General features: G+C 32.5%; 2 protein-coding genes across 3 annotated transcripts; both read left to right on the forward strand.

The window, feature by feature from the left end:
- Positions 1-6,216: 6,216 nt before the first annotated feature.
- LOC107887652 (uncharacterized) lies at positions 6,217-6,639 on the forward strand. Its single transcript, XM_016811897.1, has one exon. It carries the CDS (start codon positions 6,217-6,219, stop codon positions 6,637-6,639), a length of 423 nt encoding a protein of 140 aa, XP_016667386.1.
- Positions 6,640-12,606: 5,967 nt separating this feature from the next.
- Positions 12,607-14,733, forward strand: LOC107886436 (protein PIN-LIKES 2). 2 transcript variants are annotated; one of them, XM_016810394.2, is made up of 2 exons: positions 12,607-12,792; positions 13,138-14,733. In XM_016810394.2, exon 2 carries the CDS (start codon positions 13,193-13,195, stop codon positions 14,546-14,548), a length of 1,356 nt encoding a protein of 451 aa, XP_016665883.1. In that variant the 5' UTR covers positions 12,607-12,792; positions 13,138-13,192; the 3' UTR covers positions 14,549-14,733. The 2 variants fall into 2 exon arrangements, with proteins under 2 accessions (XP_016665883.1, XP_016665884.1); XM_016810395.2 differs by lacking the exon at positions 12,607-12,792 and adding an exon at positions 12,793-12,953.
- Positions 14,734-14,763: the final 30 nt, after the last annotated feature.

Consider the following 14,763-nt stretch of genomic DNA (forward strand, 5'->3'; position numbering starts at 1 on the left):
GAACATCATTTGAATTTTTTTTCCCAAGTAAACCAGAGAGATTAAAGATCTGAAGAATTTTTTTTTCAAGTAAAATAGACAAATAAAGATTAAGGATTTGAAATATTTTTTCCAAATAAAACAGAGAGAAAAAGATGATGAGGAACTTGCAAATAAGATTTCATTTCCCGTCTTAAAACTAGAGGAAGATGAGGAGGCAAGGGTTGGTACTTGGGAATGGATAGTTATGGATATAGGTGTTGGGAAGGAAGAGAAATTGCAAATAGTGGCATTTACCCATTAGAAGAGAATGAAACATTTATAAACTCAATCCAGTGTTCACGTTAAAATAAGAGTAATGATTAGAAAGAGATATTATTTTAATTGTAAATTTAAGTAGTAAAATCATTTTTCAAAATTTTTGAGTGCCATCACTTCGATGTCTCTTTCTTTTGTTGTTAAAGTATTTTGTTAAGAGAAGTTAGTTAGGATCTGTTAAGTTGTTAGAAAGGCTGTTAATAGCAGTTTTTCCCTTACTTTCATTCATCTATGTATATAAAAACTAAAATTGATAAATGAAATAGTAGTGTTTTCTTTCAAATAATTCATTCTTTAGTTTCCATTTCAGCATTTTTTAAGTAATTCTTTCATGGTATCAGTCACTTGAGTTCTGGGGCCTTGTTTTTGATGTGTGTGTTCATGACGACCTCTGATTTTGCTTCTGCCTCTCGCGGTGGTTCGTCCTTCATCGGTTCTAGGTTAGTCCAATATTTTCTTAGGTATGATACAGTCAAGTTAGATGAATCTAATTTTGTTTAATGGCAGCAACATCCAAGATTGATTATAGAAGGTTATGAGTTGAATGGGTTTATCGAAGGCATTTTACCAGCTCTACCGCAGCTTGTGCCGTCGCCGGAAGGCCCTCTAGTTCTAAATCCAGAGGCTTTGGCTTTTCTTCAACAAGAAAAATTACTTGCGTCTTGGTTTCTATCCACCATCAGTGGATCTCTTTTATCCCGTTTTATAGATGCTAAAACAACCTATAATGTTTGGAGCACGGAAACTAGTTTGTTTGCTGTCGTTGCTGGTGCAAAGTTGTCTCGCTTACGTCATGAGCCCCACTCAATCAAGAAAGGCCACATGACGATCAAAGAATATGTCCTAAAGATTCAAAATACTTATGCGTTACTTAACACATCTAGATCGCGAATCTCGAAAGCAGAAAAAGTGGAGATTATTTTGACAAGGCTGTCGTCGGAGTATGATGCCATGCTCACACTTGCTTCATTCTCATCTAAGCTACTTCCATTGCAAAAATTGGTAGATGTGTTATTAGAATACGAAACTCGTTTGACTCATGTGGTGCAGGAAACGCTGATTCACGCTCATCTGGTAGAGGCCGCTTAAGTACCATTGATGGCGGATCATGTACATGGTGGTTGCACTTCCACTGGTGGCCGTGGGAGAGGTTTTTGCCCACGTGTTCAGTTTCAGATTTGTGGTAGATTTGGCCACGTGGCTCAACAGTGTTTTACCATTTTAATCGCAAATATGATAGTTCTCCTTCAGCGATGACTCTGACGCTAGTGGTCGGTGCTACATGCGGCTTGATTGCGAGGTTTAGTGTGCCTGTAGTGAATAATCATGGCAGTTCTTGTGTATTTACTTTGCTCTCAGCTGTTTCTGGTTAGGTCGGGTCATGCTTGCCAACAGCATCGTCGGGTTTCAATCCAAGTGGTTGTTGGGGTGGTGCTCCTTCTCATGCGGCCACTTCCCGAATGAAGTTCCCTTGGGTTTCTTCTAACCCTCTTGCTTTGTGGGATACTAATGCAGGCCATCAGTTTGGGCCACTTGAAGGAGCTGCTGGGCCACTTGGGTAGGCCATGCACTGGTGCGGCTAGGCCGACTGCTCCAAGCTATTGTTATGGGCCTCTTGCGTTAGATCAGTAGGTTGGGTCTACTCATGTTTCTACTTGGCAGCAGCAAGTTGGGCCTGCTCATGGTGTTTCTTGGCAATAGGTTGGGCCTGCTAATGGTGCAATTGGGTTTTTTGGTACAGGATTGGGCCAAATGCCAATTGTGTTGCTTTTGGGGGCTCGTCTGATTTTTTCGTCCACTGGAGATGTTCATGAACTGCGTAATGGGTTTGGATTACTGTGGTCTACGAACAAAGGTGCGTGTTATTTTTGGCCCGATTCTTAATCTTTTAATCCCTTACCGTACACTTGGTTGCCTAAAATTCCCGATCTACATACATCCGACTTCTCGGACACTAGTGGATCTAATATAAGCACAGCCCGATATGGGTCTAATTTTAATAATAGTGACTCGTATATTCCTATGTCTGTAAGGACTTCGTCATGGTATCATGATTCAGGTGATACACATCATGTTCGCAAGGAAGCTTCTGCCTTGAATGCGTCCTCTCCATACTCAGGTACTTTTCTCTCTTAATAGGTGATAGGACTCCTGTAAATATTTCGTGTGTTGTGGATTCTGTCTTGCCTACGCAAAATAAATTGCTACGTTTATCAAATGTATTGTGTATGTCGAATATATGAAAAAATTTGCTGTCTGTTTCTAAATTTGCTAAAGAAAATAGCGTATTCTTTAAGTTTCATCTGACTAACTGTGTTATTAATGATATACAGACTCGAAAAATCTTATTGTGGGGCCACACTTGTTATGGACTCTATCATTTTTCCCTTGTTACTCCTGCTCCGATTCTTGAGTTTCTTTCTATTCACAACACTGGTCTTCTGTCTACATCTAATGACTGCGCTGCGTTTACCTTATGGCACCGCCTACTTGGGCATCCCTCTGATGTTATTACAAAATCTGTTTTGGATAAATGTCAAATTGTGCTATCTAAGAAGGTTTTTGATGTTTTGTGTATTGCCTGCAAAAAGGGAAAATTTCATAAATTGCCCTTTTCAAAGTCTAGTACTGAATATACTGATCCATTTTCCATGGTTGTCTCTGACCTATGGGGACTTGCATCTCTTGTTTGTAGCAATAATTGGTACTATGTTTTATTTATTTTCATGTGTAGCCATTTTACTTGGATATATCTTTTTTGTCGTAAGTTCTAGGCTATTGATTATTTCATTCATTTTCAGAAGATGGTCAAAACACGGTTTGAAAAAGAAATTAAACAATTTCAGATTAATTAGGGTAGTGAGTTTTACGCTTTCTCAAAAATTCTAGCAAATCATGGGATTGTTCATCGGCTCTCGTGCCCACATACATTCGAACAAATTGATGTTGCCAAACGTAAGTATAGGCATATTGTTGAGATGGGTCTTACTCTTTTGGCTTAAGCGAATTTACCCATAGACTTCTAGGGTTATGCTTTTTGTTATGCTTTTCATCTAATAAATAGGCTACCAACGCCAATGTTGAAAAGTAAGTCTCCTTACAAAGTTCTTTATGGGCAGGACCCATCATATGATCACTTACGTGTGCTTGGTTGTTGTTTTCCATAACTGCGTCCATTTAATAATCATAAGCTAGAATTTCACTCTCAACCGTCTATGTTTTGGGGGTATAGTTCTTAGCATAAAGGTTATTTTTATCTTACTCCAACTGGTAAAATAATTGTTTCTCATCATGTTGTGTTTAATGAACAACGGTTTTTGTCTCCTACGCATACTATGACATTCTCTCCGCCTAGTGGGTGTGTCTCCACTCATGTTTCCCTTGTTCAGTCCTTCGCTTCTGGGTCCAGTTCTTTCTTACCTCCTACTAACACATACTGAGATTGATGGCGTTGCATCCTGGCTTGTTACACCTGAAGAATCTCCAACTGATTTGGATGCAGCTTATGTGCAAAATGACTTCTCTAAATTACCTGATGACTCCAATCCTTCTGTTCAGTCTCCTGCCATTCCGGCTGCTTCATGTGACCCTTCGAATATGGGAAATATTCATCCCATTGTCACTTGGTCCAAATTCAGGGTTTTTAAACCAAATATTTTCTCGGTTGAAGCTACCGATTTTGAGCCACGCATGATTACGGAAGCATTTGCTAGTCCAGAATGGCGATTTGTTGCTCAAGCTGAGTATGATACTTTGATGCGTAATTCCACCTGGACACTAGTTCCCTTACTACCTGGTTGAAAGGCTATTGGCTGTAAATGGTTGTTCAAGGTAAAGAAAAATCCTGATGGTTCTATAGCTCGTCGTAAAGCTCGTTTAGTAGTAAAAGGGCGCTCTCAAGTACCTGGGTGTGATTTTAAGGAAATGTTTAGTCCAGTCGTTAAACCTGCTACTATTCAGATTATCTTATCACTTGTTGTTTCCAACGGCTGACAATTCCAGCAGGTTGATGTCAACAATGCATTTCTGAATGGTGATCTCACTGAAGAGGTATACATGCATCAGCCTCCTGAATATGTACAATATGGTCCAACTGGTGAATGTTTGGTATGTCGTTTGTCAAAAACTCTATATAATTTATGTCAAGCGCCACGAGCATGGTTTGACAAGTTAAAACAATTTCTAGCTTCTGCTGGTTTTCAGTTGTTTAAATCTTATGCTTCTTTGTTTGCTTGAATAACGGATACCTCTTATATGTATGTGTTGGTATATGTGGATGATATAATCGTTACGGAAAGTGCTTCTACTAGTATTGACATTTTGTTCATCAGTTGCATAATGAGTTTTCCTTGAAGGATATGGGTGATCTGCATTATTTTTTGGGAGTTGAAGTTACTTGATTGTCTACTAGGTGTCTTCATCTTTGCCAGCAAAAATATATTCTAGATTTGCTTGATAGAAGCTCATTAGCTAATGCTAATGCAGTTCACACTCCCATGATCAGTTCTTCTGTGATGTATACAGATGAGGGCGATTGTCTGATTCATCCTACAGAATATCACAGTCTTACCGAAGCTTTAAAATATGTTGTGCTTACTTGTCTTGACATTGTGTATATAGTGAATCGAGATTTTCAATTCATGCATTCTTTTACCAATGTTCATTTTGTTGCATTGAAAAGGATATTAAGATATTTACATGGCACTATTGAGTATGGCTTAGTTGTTCGCCTATCCGACAAGCTATTTTTGGTTGGCTACGCCGATGCTAACTGAGGCTTGGATTTTGATGATAGACATTCTAAAACTGGCTACTGTGTTTACTTTGGGAATACACCTGTCTCTTGGTGCTCTAAAAAGCAACAGGTCGTCTCTCGCTCTACGGCTGAGGCTGAGTACAAAAGTCTGACTACGGCAACTAGTGAGATCACATGGCTAATGTCTTTATTGCGTGAGTTACGGCTTCGCTCTGTTGATACTCCTACTCTCTGGTGTGACAATTCCAGTGTCGTTGCAGTTGCTACCAATCCTGTATTACATTCTAAGTTTAAACATGTCGGGAAAGAGTGGCTAATTGCTCTCTCATTATTGGTGAAGTACCGGCTTGTGATCAGGTTGTTGATATCCTCACTAAACCTCTATCAGCTTCTGTTTTTACTCGGTTCCATAATCTTCTTCGGGTCTTACCTCTCGGGAAGATGGGTGAATGTTAAAGTATTCTATTAAGAGAAGTTTGTTAGGATCTATTAAGTTGCTATGAAAGCTGTTAACAACAGTTATTCCTTTACTTCTATTCATCTCTGTGTACATAAACACTGAAATTAATAAATGAAGTAGTAGTGTTTTCTTTCAAAGAATTCATTCTTTAATTTCTATTTTAGCATTTTCTAAGTAATCCTTTCTCAAATCTTTTTTTTTTTAGATTTTAGAAAGCATTTATAAGCGTAGAAACCCCGATTTTAATGTTAAACATTTACAATTATAAAATTAGGGTAATTATTTTAATTCCACGATGTCTTAATTATTTATTTTTAATTTTAGCTAAACTTGTATTGAAGAGCGCAATTGACCTCAAAACGGACAGATACGATATGGATGTATGATTACACTGAAGATTATGTAGTGAATGATAAATTTAAAGTCAATAATGATTGGAGGCTCTCTCACGCTTCACCCAGATGCGTTGCGTTTTCATTGCAACCTTAATTAAAAAGAAAAGAAAAACCAGTATTACGCGTTAAAATCAACCGTGGATTGGCCCACACGTCCCGAAAATGAATCTCCCAACTGCCTTCATTTTCTGCTAACTCTTCAATTCAAGCCTCTGCTCCCAATAACGTACTTCCTCTATAAATACTCCCAAACCCATATATATTCCCTCATTCCTCCATCATTTCACAACCTTTTATTTTAACCAACCATGGAAACCACTTCCTCTCTTTGCAACAATCATTCCTTAGCTTCACCTCTTCCTTTTCGTCCTCCCTCGAAAACCGTTTATACCAAAATACTGGCCTCGAAAAGAGATGCCCACAGTCACAACTTCGACGGCAAGCTTGTCGACCAGAACATGATCGTGTTAAGAATGCGGATTCACGAGATGACCAAGTCGGAGAAGAGTTACGAACCATCCCGGCATTGGATGGAGTGGGAGAAGGAATACAAGAAATCATATTACGACCTTGATGTCTGTGAAGCACTAGGGTATTTGCAATACAAGTTAATGGAAACGAGGCCAAGCTTTGCTTTGGGGATGGCACTTCTTCTTCTGCTTAGCCTACCAACTTCCTTCGCCATTGTTTTGTTTCATCTCATGCATATCATAAAAGGGTTTTACTTATAATTAAATTCGCTCTCTCTCTCTCTCTCTTTTTTTTTCTTCAGAACTTTGATCTTATTTTTTGTAACCAACATTTCGTTTGCTTAGTTATAAGCACATTTGTTGGAATGAATCTTCCATTACGTAATCCCTGTATGTATATATGTATACATTTAAAAGGATAATTTAGAATTCTTTTCATCCCTTGCGGCCACGCCAAGGTCGTCAATCTACTTTGCTTCTAAGCAACTTTTCTTCGCGTCTAATACTAGATTTATTTATTTTTAATCCTGCTACGCTGAGAATTTAAATTATTAATTATAAAAATACTGATTATATTAAATAAATTTCTCTAAATTTAATTATTGATAAATAGTTACGTATTAAATTTATATATAAACTTTGGTCATATGCATATGTATAAAATGGTGTTAATTCAATAATGAATTTAGTTAGTTTTGGTAGGGCAACAAGTGAAATCATTGGATAATCAATCCTGAAATTGAGCACTAAAACTATAAGAGTCGGTAGTAGATAAAGAAAACTCAGTTGACCCCCAAAAAATATTTATATTCTGAAATCCCATAAAGCTTAAGAGACTAAAGAATGGTAATCTAACTGAGCAAGCATGCTGGTAAATCTCTTCATTCTTAAGCAGTAAATGATTTGGAATTAAAATGGAAAAAGAATGTTGTAATTGGCACCCTTGTACCGATTAACCTGCATTAATTTGTAAAAAGAAATTGTCTAACAATGGAAAATTTCTACCAAATTATGAAAAGAACGATGGTTCTCATTTAATTTTCATACGTTCATCTTTTCCACGTTCAACATACCAAAAAAGATAGTATTATATGATATTTCATGTCATAAATGCATAATAATCAATTTATACTTTTAAAGAAAAAGAAAAGGAAAAGGAAAATTCTTAATAGAAAACCTTAATTAAATCTTTTAAATACAGGATTAACCTATCAAATTCATTAAAATACCGACCTTGTCCCTTTTAAAACTTTTAAACAAAGGTGAATTACCTTAACTACTTTTTTTTATATTAAATAAATATAAATTATTAACGTATAAAAAAATTATGCTTTAAAAGGCACTCAAATTTTTTCGAAAAAAACCAATTAAGCCACTACAACCTTTTTGAACCCCATTGAGCCCTTGAATTAATAAAACTAACCAAAGAGACTTTTTACTAGCATTGACTGTTACAATACTGCTGTGGCCATTAACAACACTAACATGGAGCTACATGTCAGAGATAGTTGCTGACATCTGTTGCTGACATAGTAGTTCTATGTTAGTAAAAATATAAAAAAATAAATTTTTTAAATAAAAAAGAATATTTAATTTTTTAATCAAAATGAAACTAGACATATTGTTGTCCAAGTTAATTCATTTCAAAGCTTAATTTCTTTAAAAAAGTTAAAATATATATTAAAAAAATTATAAACTTTTAAAATATTATTAAATATATAAAAAATTTAAAAAGTTAATAAAATAATAAAAACGATTTAAAAATTAAGCCCATAATAAATCTGGACATATGGTTGTTTACATTTACATTGAATCTGGACAACTATATGACTAAATTCATTCAAGAAGATTTTTTCTAAATTATAAAAATTTTAAAAATATTAAAAATTAATTTTCTTTAAAAATTGATTTGTATAATGTTTTAATTGTATTGGTAGCTTTTAGCATATTTAAAAAATAAAAAATATTTTATAAAATAAATATTATTTTAAATTTTAATATTTTTAAACTTTATATAATTTAGAAAAATCATTTTCAATGAATCTAGAATTTTTAAATGGTTTTATTGATTTTTAATTTTTTTTTAAATTTATTTAATATTTTTATAAATTTTAATAATGTTTTAGAAATTTATAATTCTTTTAAAAAAATATTAAAATTTTTTAAAATTTTTTTAAAAGAAATTAATCTTTAAAACAAATGAAATTGAACAACCATGTGTCCAAGTTCATTCCAATAAAAAATTAAATATTACTTTTAATTTTTTATTTTTAAAAGTTTTGAATTTTTATCTTTTGTTGACATGGTAGCTAATGTGACATTTCCACGCCAGTAACTGTCGCTGACATGAAAAGCCACATCAGTGTCGTTAATGACCAAGTCAACGTTATTATGATCAACTTTAATTGAAGAGCCTATTTGCTAGTTTTATTAGTTCAAAGGCCCAATTAAATGAAAAAATAGTAAGAGTTAAGTTTATTTTTTCAAAAAATTTAAGAAATTATATATGATTATAAAAAAAAGCTATAATATTTTAAACATATTAAAAAAAAAACACTTCTATTGTCTCCCTTTCTTTCCTTTCACCTTATTTCTTCCTTTTTCTCTCTTTCCTACCTTAATTTCCCTTTTTTAGCTCCCTCTCCCTTCCCGGCCCCTTTCTACCCTCAACCCACTACATCTCCAACCAAAAATAGAGTCAAATGTCACCAATTTAATAATAGTTCCCTCACATTTCAATTCTATTCACTTCTTAAAAATCTTTGTTCATTTAAACCTGTGATCACATTCTCACATCACTCATCATACTTCTTTATTAATTAACCCTCTTTACCATCGTTATCATATTTTTTTTCACTTTTATTCATCATTAATAAATATTTTATTAATTCCATTTACATCAATTGATATGCATCTTTTTAATAATAAATCAAATAATCACTTCTCATTTTAATATCGATAAATATTTTGATTTATGTCGATTGCACTAACTTGTTCCACTTAATACTGGTTGCCCCAACTGAAACAATCTGCATCAGCAGATGCATTGTTAAATTTTAACTAATATAAAGTAGTGGTTTTAAAATTTAAAAGTAGAAAGATTAATAAATAAATAAGTCAAGGTTTTATATAACAAGCAAACTAAAGAAAAAAATCTCTAAAAGTTACACAAAACATATGTTTTTATTAAACTTCCATTTTATAAACTTAGAATGAGATGATCTTGTTGTAGATTTTTTTTTATAATGTTGTAGATAATTTTATTGTTTAATGTATAAGATAATGGTTTTCCTTATTTATTTTAGATTTGTTAATAATTAAATTTTATTTGTGAAATTTATTGAAGAGTACTTTATATAATCGATTAATATTCTTTTATATTTAAAATTTATTTAATCCCATTTATTTGATAGTCCATTCTTTACAAAACAATCTATGATATTTTAAACATTCAACCCTTAAATTTGAATGATTTAACCCTTGTAATTCATATTTTACTCTCTTTCTAAGTCAATCCTTTAGTCTTTGTATTTTACAAAATCCTTCAATGTTTCCACCATAAATTCAAACTCAATTTCATATAATTAATTAATCTTTTTATTTTATATTTATTTATTCTTAATTGAATCCTAGTTTATATTTACTTTTCCTTCTTTCACAATTACACTTTAATATCAGATAACCAAGTTTCAAGCTTAACTATTATAATTCTTTCCTTTATTATATTAAAATCTTGGGTAAACTAGAAGAATATTCACCCTACCACTTTATTTTATTTTATTCACTTAATTATTATTTTTATTTAATTACTTAACTTTCAAATTTAAATATTTTAATTAGTCTCCAATTATTTATCATAAGTGACAGGAAGCTGACCTGGCTTTTTTATTGGCCTAATAACATTTCTTCTATTTAATGTTTACATATTCTATCAATTTGATCCTAAATCTAAAAAGTTTAAAAATTTTAGCTTCAATGTTTACAAAATATTTCATTTTAGTTGTAATTCTAAAGAATTCAATAAATTTAACCCTCAATTTTTACAAAACTTATCAATTTGTTTCTAATTTTAAAATTTTCAAAAAAAGAAAAGTATTATAAAATCATTTTTGGATAAAAATTATAAAAATGATTTTAAATTTAAAAATTATAAATAAAAACCAAAACATATATATGTTAAAAAATTAAAAATTACAAAAAAGAGAGAGAGAGAAATGATTCAAAAAGAAATGAAAATGAAATGAATTGATGGGTATTAGAGAGAAATGAAGTTGAACATCCCAATAAGACATGGAATTGAAAAGTTATTTTCCTTAGCTTAGTTTGATTTGTATTTTTAATTTATGGATTGAATTTTCTAGGACTTCGATCGTTTGACCAACGTACTTGTAGGGTTGGCCCTGGGAGTTGTTTTGAAGTGTAGTCTCCCAAGGCCCAAGGTTAAAAGGGGCCCAAAAAAATTATTTATTCAGCTTAATGTGGGAAAGTTTCAAACTAAAATAAATTAATTAAATTCTTAGAGTTTTCAATTCTTAGCCATAAATATTGATCTTCAACTCCTTACTTCTCCAAACCTCCTCTAATTCCCAAATTCCAACTCCTACCATTAAAGTTAAAAAAGAATTTCAATTTTCCTCAAAAAAATCTACTGTTACTAGCATTCAACCTTTTTTTATCTTTTCATAACCATGGCAATGGGAGAAAAAAGAGGAAGGAGGGAGAATTATACCTGCAACAATGGTAAATCTGGCAGACCGCAAATGGGAGGCTCTCAATCTCTCATATATAAAGTAAAAATTAATAATTTCAATTGATTGATTCTGTTCTGATTTTGATGAATGATTATTACTCAAATGAAATTTAACCCTATTTAATTTGTAGAAAATTTCTCCCATTGCCATGGCTTTAGAAAAATAGAAAAGGTTGAATGCTAGTAACGGTTGATTTTTTTTGGGGGGATGAACTTTTTTAACTTTAATGGTAGAAGTTGGAATTTGAGAACTAAATGAGGTTTGGAGAAGTCAAGAAATTGGAGATGAAGCATTTATGGGGAAGAGCTGAAAGCCCCTTTTTTTTCCTGGCAATGAACTGATAATGTGTATGTCAAAAAACTTAAAAGGAGAAGAATTTTTTTCCCAATTGAAGAAATAATTTTTTTGAGCTCTTTTAACCCTGGACTTTGGAAGACTACACTCCCAAACTATCCTAAGGCTAACCTGCTAAGAATAAAATGTTGAAATAAGACTTTTACGAGTATTTAAGCTTTAAGTTGTGTTTCATCATTAAAGCTTATAAAAATTATACTGATAATTTGTTGATTTCAATAACAAATGGATTGTGGAAGTATATATATATATATTTGAAGGATTTGTATGATTTATGTATTTTACTTCCTTTTATCTAATTAATAAAATAAAATAATTTTATTTATTTTATATTTATGTATTTGTTTTATATTTCACTTAATAATATCACTTACTGGTTTTAAAATTTTGTTTATAGAATAATATGTTTATTGTTTTCTCACATCATCAATAAAAATTTTTAAAAGTAAGAATAATTTAATATATATTTTTGTTAGATTAAATTTAAATAAATAGTTTAATAAAAAAATTAATTAGATAATTTATCCATTTGATTTAACTTAAATATTTATTTATATATTATATATTTTAAACTGTGATTTTAACAAAATAAAAATAAAAATCAATGATCACATTTTTAAAAGTAGTATTTCTTAAATTATATAATTTATCTATTTATTAGATTTTATCATTATTTTCAAATATGTATTTTACATATTCATTAGATAGCTAAAGTATTTAAGTTAAATAAAATGGATTATATTAAATAGAGAATATTCTATTTAAAACATATTACATAAATATTTAATTAGGTAATCATAATTTTTAATTTTAAATAAATATTTATTAAATAAAAATAATGAGATAATTTGTCTATTTTTTAACTTAAATATTTATTAATATATTATTTATAATAGTATCTATTTTAAATTTTGATTTTAACATAAATTTTTTAAAAATTAATTTATTATTTTAAGTATTAAAATACTTTTAATATAATTTAATCATACCACCAAATAATTAAAAAAAAAAAAAACTAGTTAGTAATGAGTTCACATCATGAGAAATGAGAGTGTTAGTTGCATGCCACCTTAACAGCTTCGATTATTAAGTACCGAACTGAGAAAATTGTATATTTTAAGGATTAAATCATAAATTAAATTAAAATTTAGGTATTAAGTAGAAAAAGTAGATTTAAAATAAAATTATTGTAATTCAATCTCGTACATATCTCTACTTGTGAGTTGACAGGTTTCCCGTGAATCTTTGAATTTTATCTTCTCTGTACTTCTCTGCAATACTTTAGTAGTTCTCCTGGCAGTTCTGATCCGTAAGTTCTATCTTTAACCTCTTTCTTCTTTTCTAGATTTTTTTTTTAATTTTTGCGGTGAAGTACTTTCTGATTTATTGGATTTATTATTACTATATCTATGGAAGTCTTGGATACTCTTCTCTGCGTTTTCCCATTGGTTTAGCTGGATTAGGGATCATGTAATTAATCCGTTTCTTGGTGTTGGGTATTTCTTTGAGTTTTTGGCTATTGATAATTTTGAGATATTTCGTGTTATCATGTTGAACCCACTTTATACGGATTACAATTCAATTGGGTTTTAGAGATTATCTTGGATTTCACCTGTTCGATTGTGTAATTATTTTTCTTCTTTTTATATTGCAGGAAGAACTTTTAAAATTGTTATTTGATATTCGAGAACTTGGAAGGAAGACCAAAGATGAATCGATATTTAGCTGAATTTTATAAAAATGATATGAAATCTAATAGTGAAGATCTGTTAAGTGCCATATTGCCTTTGATGAAACTTTTGTCTCTTACAGTCATAGGATTATTTCTTGCACATCCCAAAACTCAAATCATTCCAAGAGCCACATTTAAGCTCCTAAGCAAGCTTGTTTTCGCCCTATTCTTGCCCTGCCTAATTTTTACTGAACTCGGTGAAAGTATTACCATTGATAGCATTGCTCGGTGGTGGTTCATTCCGGTCAATGTGTTAATCAGTACTTTTGTTGGTTGCTTGCTGGGGTTGTTGGTGGTCATTATATGTCGTCCACCACCTGAGTACCAGCGATTTACCATCGTTATGACTGCCTTTGGCAATACGGGAAATCTATGTCTTGCTATTGTTGGATCTGTGTGTCACACTTCAAATTCCCCGTTTGGGCCTCATTGCCACTCGAGGGGTGTGGCCTATGTCTCTTTCGCCCAATGGGTTGCTGTTATTCTTGTCTATACCCTGGTTTATCACATGATGGAACCGCCGTTGCAGTTCTATGAAGTTCTTGAAGAAGGGACTGAAATTGAGGAACAAAGGCCGGTAAATGATATCAGCAGGCCTCTTCTTATAGAAGCTGAATGGCCAGGCATTGAAGAAAAAGAGACCGAACATTCTAAGACACCATTCATTGCCAGGATTTTCAACAGCATCTCTAGTCGTTCAACATCCACTTTTCCTGACATTGATATCAATGGTGACACTAGCGGGAGCAGTCCCATGTCCATTCGGTGCTTGGCTGAACCTAGAGTAGTCAGGAAGATTCGAATTGTTGCTGAACAAACTCCGATACAGCATATACTTCAGCCCCCTACAATTGCATCTTTGCTAGCAATCATTGTTGGCACCGTGCCTCAATTAAAATCCTATGTCTTTGGATATGATGCTCCCCTGTCTTTCATAACAGACAGCTTGCAGATTGTAGCAGGTGCAATGGTTCCTTCTGTGATGCTCATTCTCGGGGGTATGCTAGCTGAGGGTCCAAATGATTCTAAGCTTGGACTCAGAACCACCATCGGCATAATTGTGGCAAGGCTGTTGGTGCTTCCTTTGCTAGGAATAGGGATTGTGACACTTGCTAGCAAGTTGGATCTTCTTGTAGCTGATGATGCAATGTACAGATTCGTGCTCTTGTTGCAATACACTACACCAAGTGCCATTTTATTGGGAGCCATCGCCAGTTTGAGGAGTTATGCAGTTAGAGAAGCTTCGGCACTTCTCTTCTGGCAGCATTTGTTTGCGCTGTTTTCATTGTCTCTTTATGTAGTGGTTTACTTTAAATTGCTGCCAGCTATGTAGCTTGATCGGCTACCATGAAAATCTTGTTGGTTAATATGTTAGTAGGAAACTGTTATCCAGAGTCAGTGCTGCTTGTCCCCGTTCCATTGAAAATGTAAGACGTTTGTCTGACTTGATTTTTTTGTTTAGTTTGTATGTTTTGGGACAGTAGTATTTGCCAATGAAGTTTGTGAAAACTTTAAAAAGTTTGCCCAACACAACTATGTTCACAGTTT

Source organism: Gossypium hirsutum, chromosome A03 (genome assembly GCF_007990345.1).
Source record: "Gossypium hirsutum isolate 1008001.06 chromosome A03, Gossypium_hirsutum_v2.1, whole genome shotgun sequence".
NCBI classification, from domain to species: domain Eukaryota; kingdom Viridiplantae; phylum Streptophyta; class Magnoliopsida; order Malvales; family Malvaceae; genus Gossypium; species Gossypium hirsutum.

What these genes read in the sequence shown, in the direction of transcription:
- LOC107887652 (XM_016811897.1), top strand. Translation starts at nt 6,217, where the DNA reads ATGGAAACCACTTCCTCTCTTTGCAACAATCATTCCTTAGCTTCACCT.
- LOC107886436 (XM_016810394.2), top strand. Translation starts at nt 13,193, where the DNA reads ATGAATCGATATTTAGCTGAATTTTATAAAAATGATATGAAATCTAAT.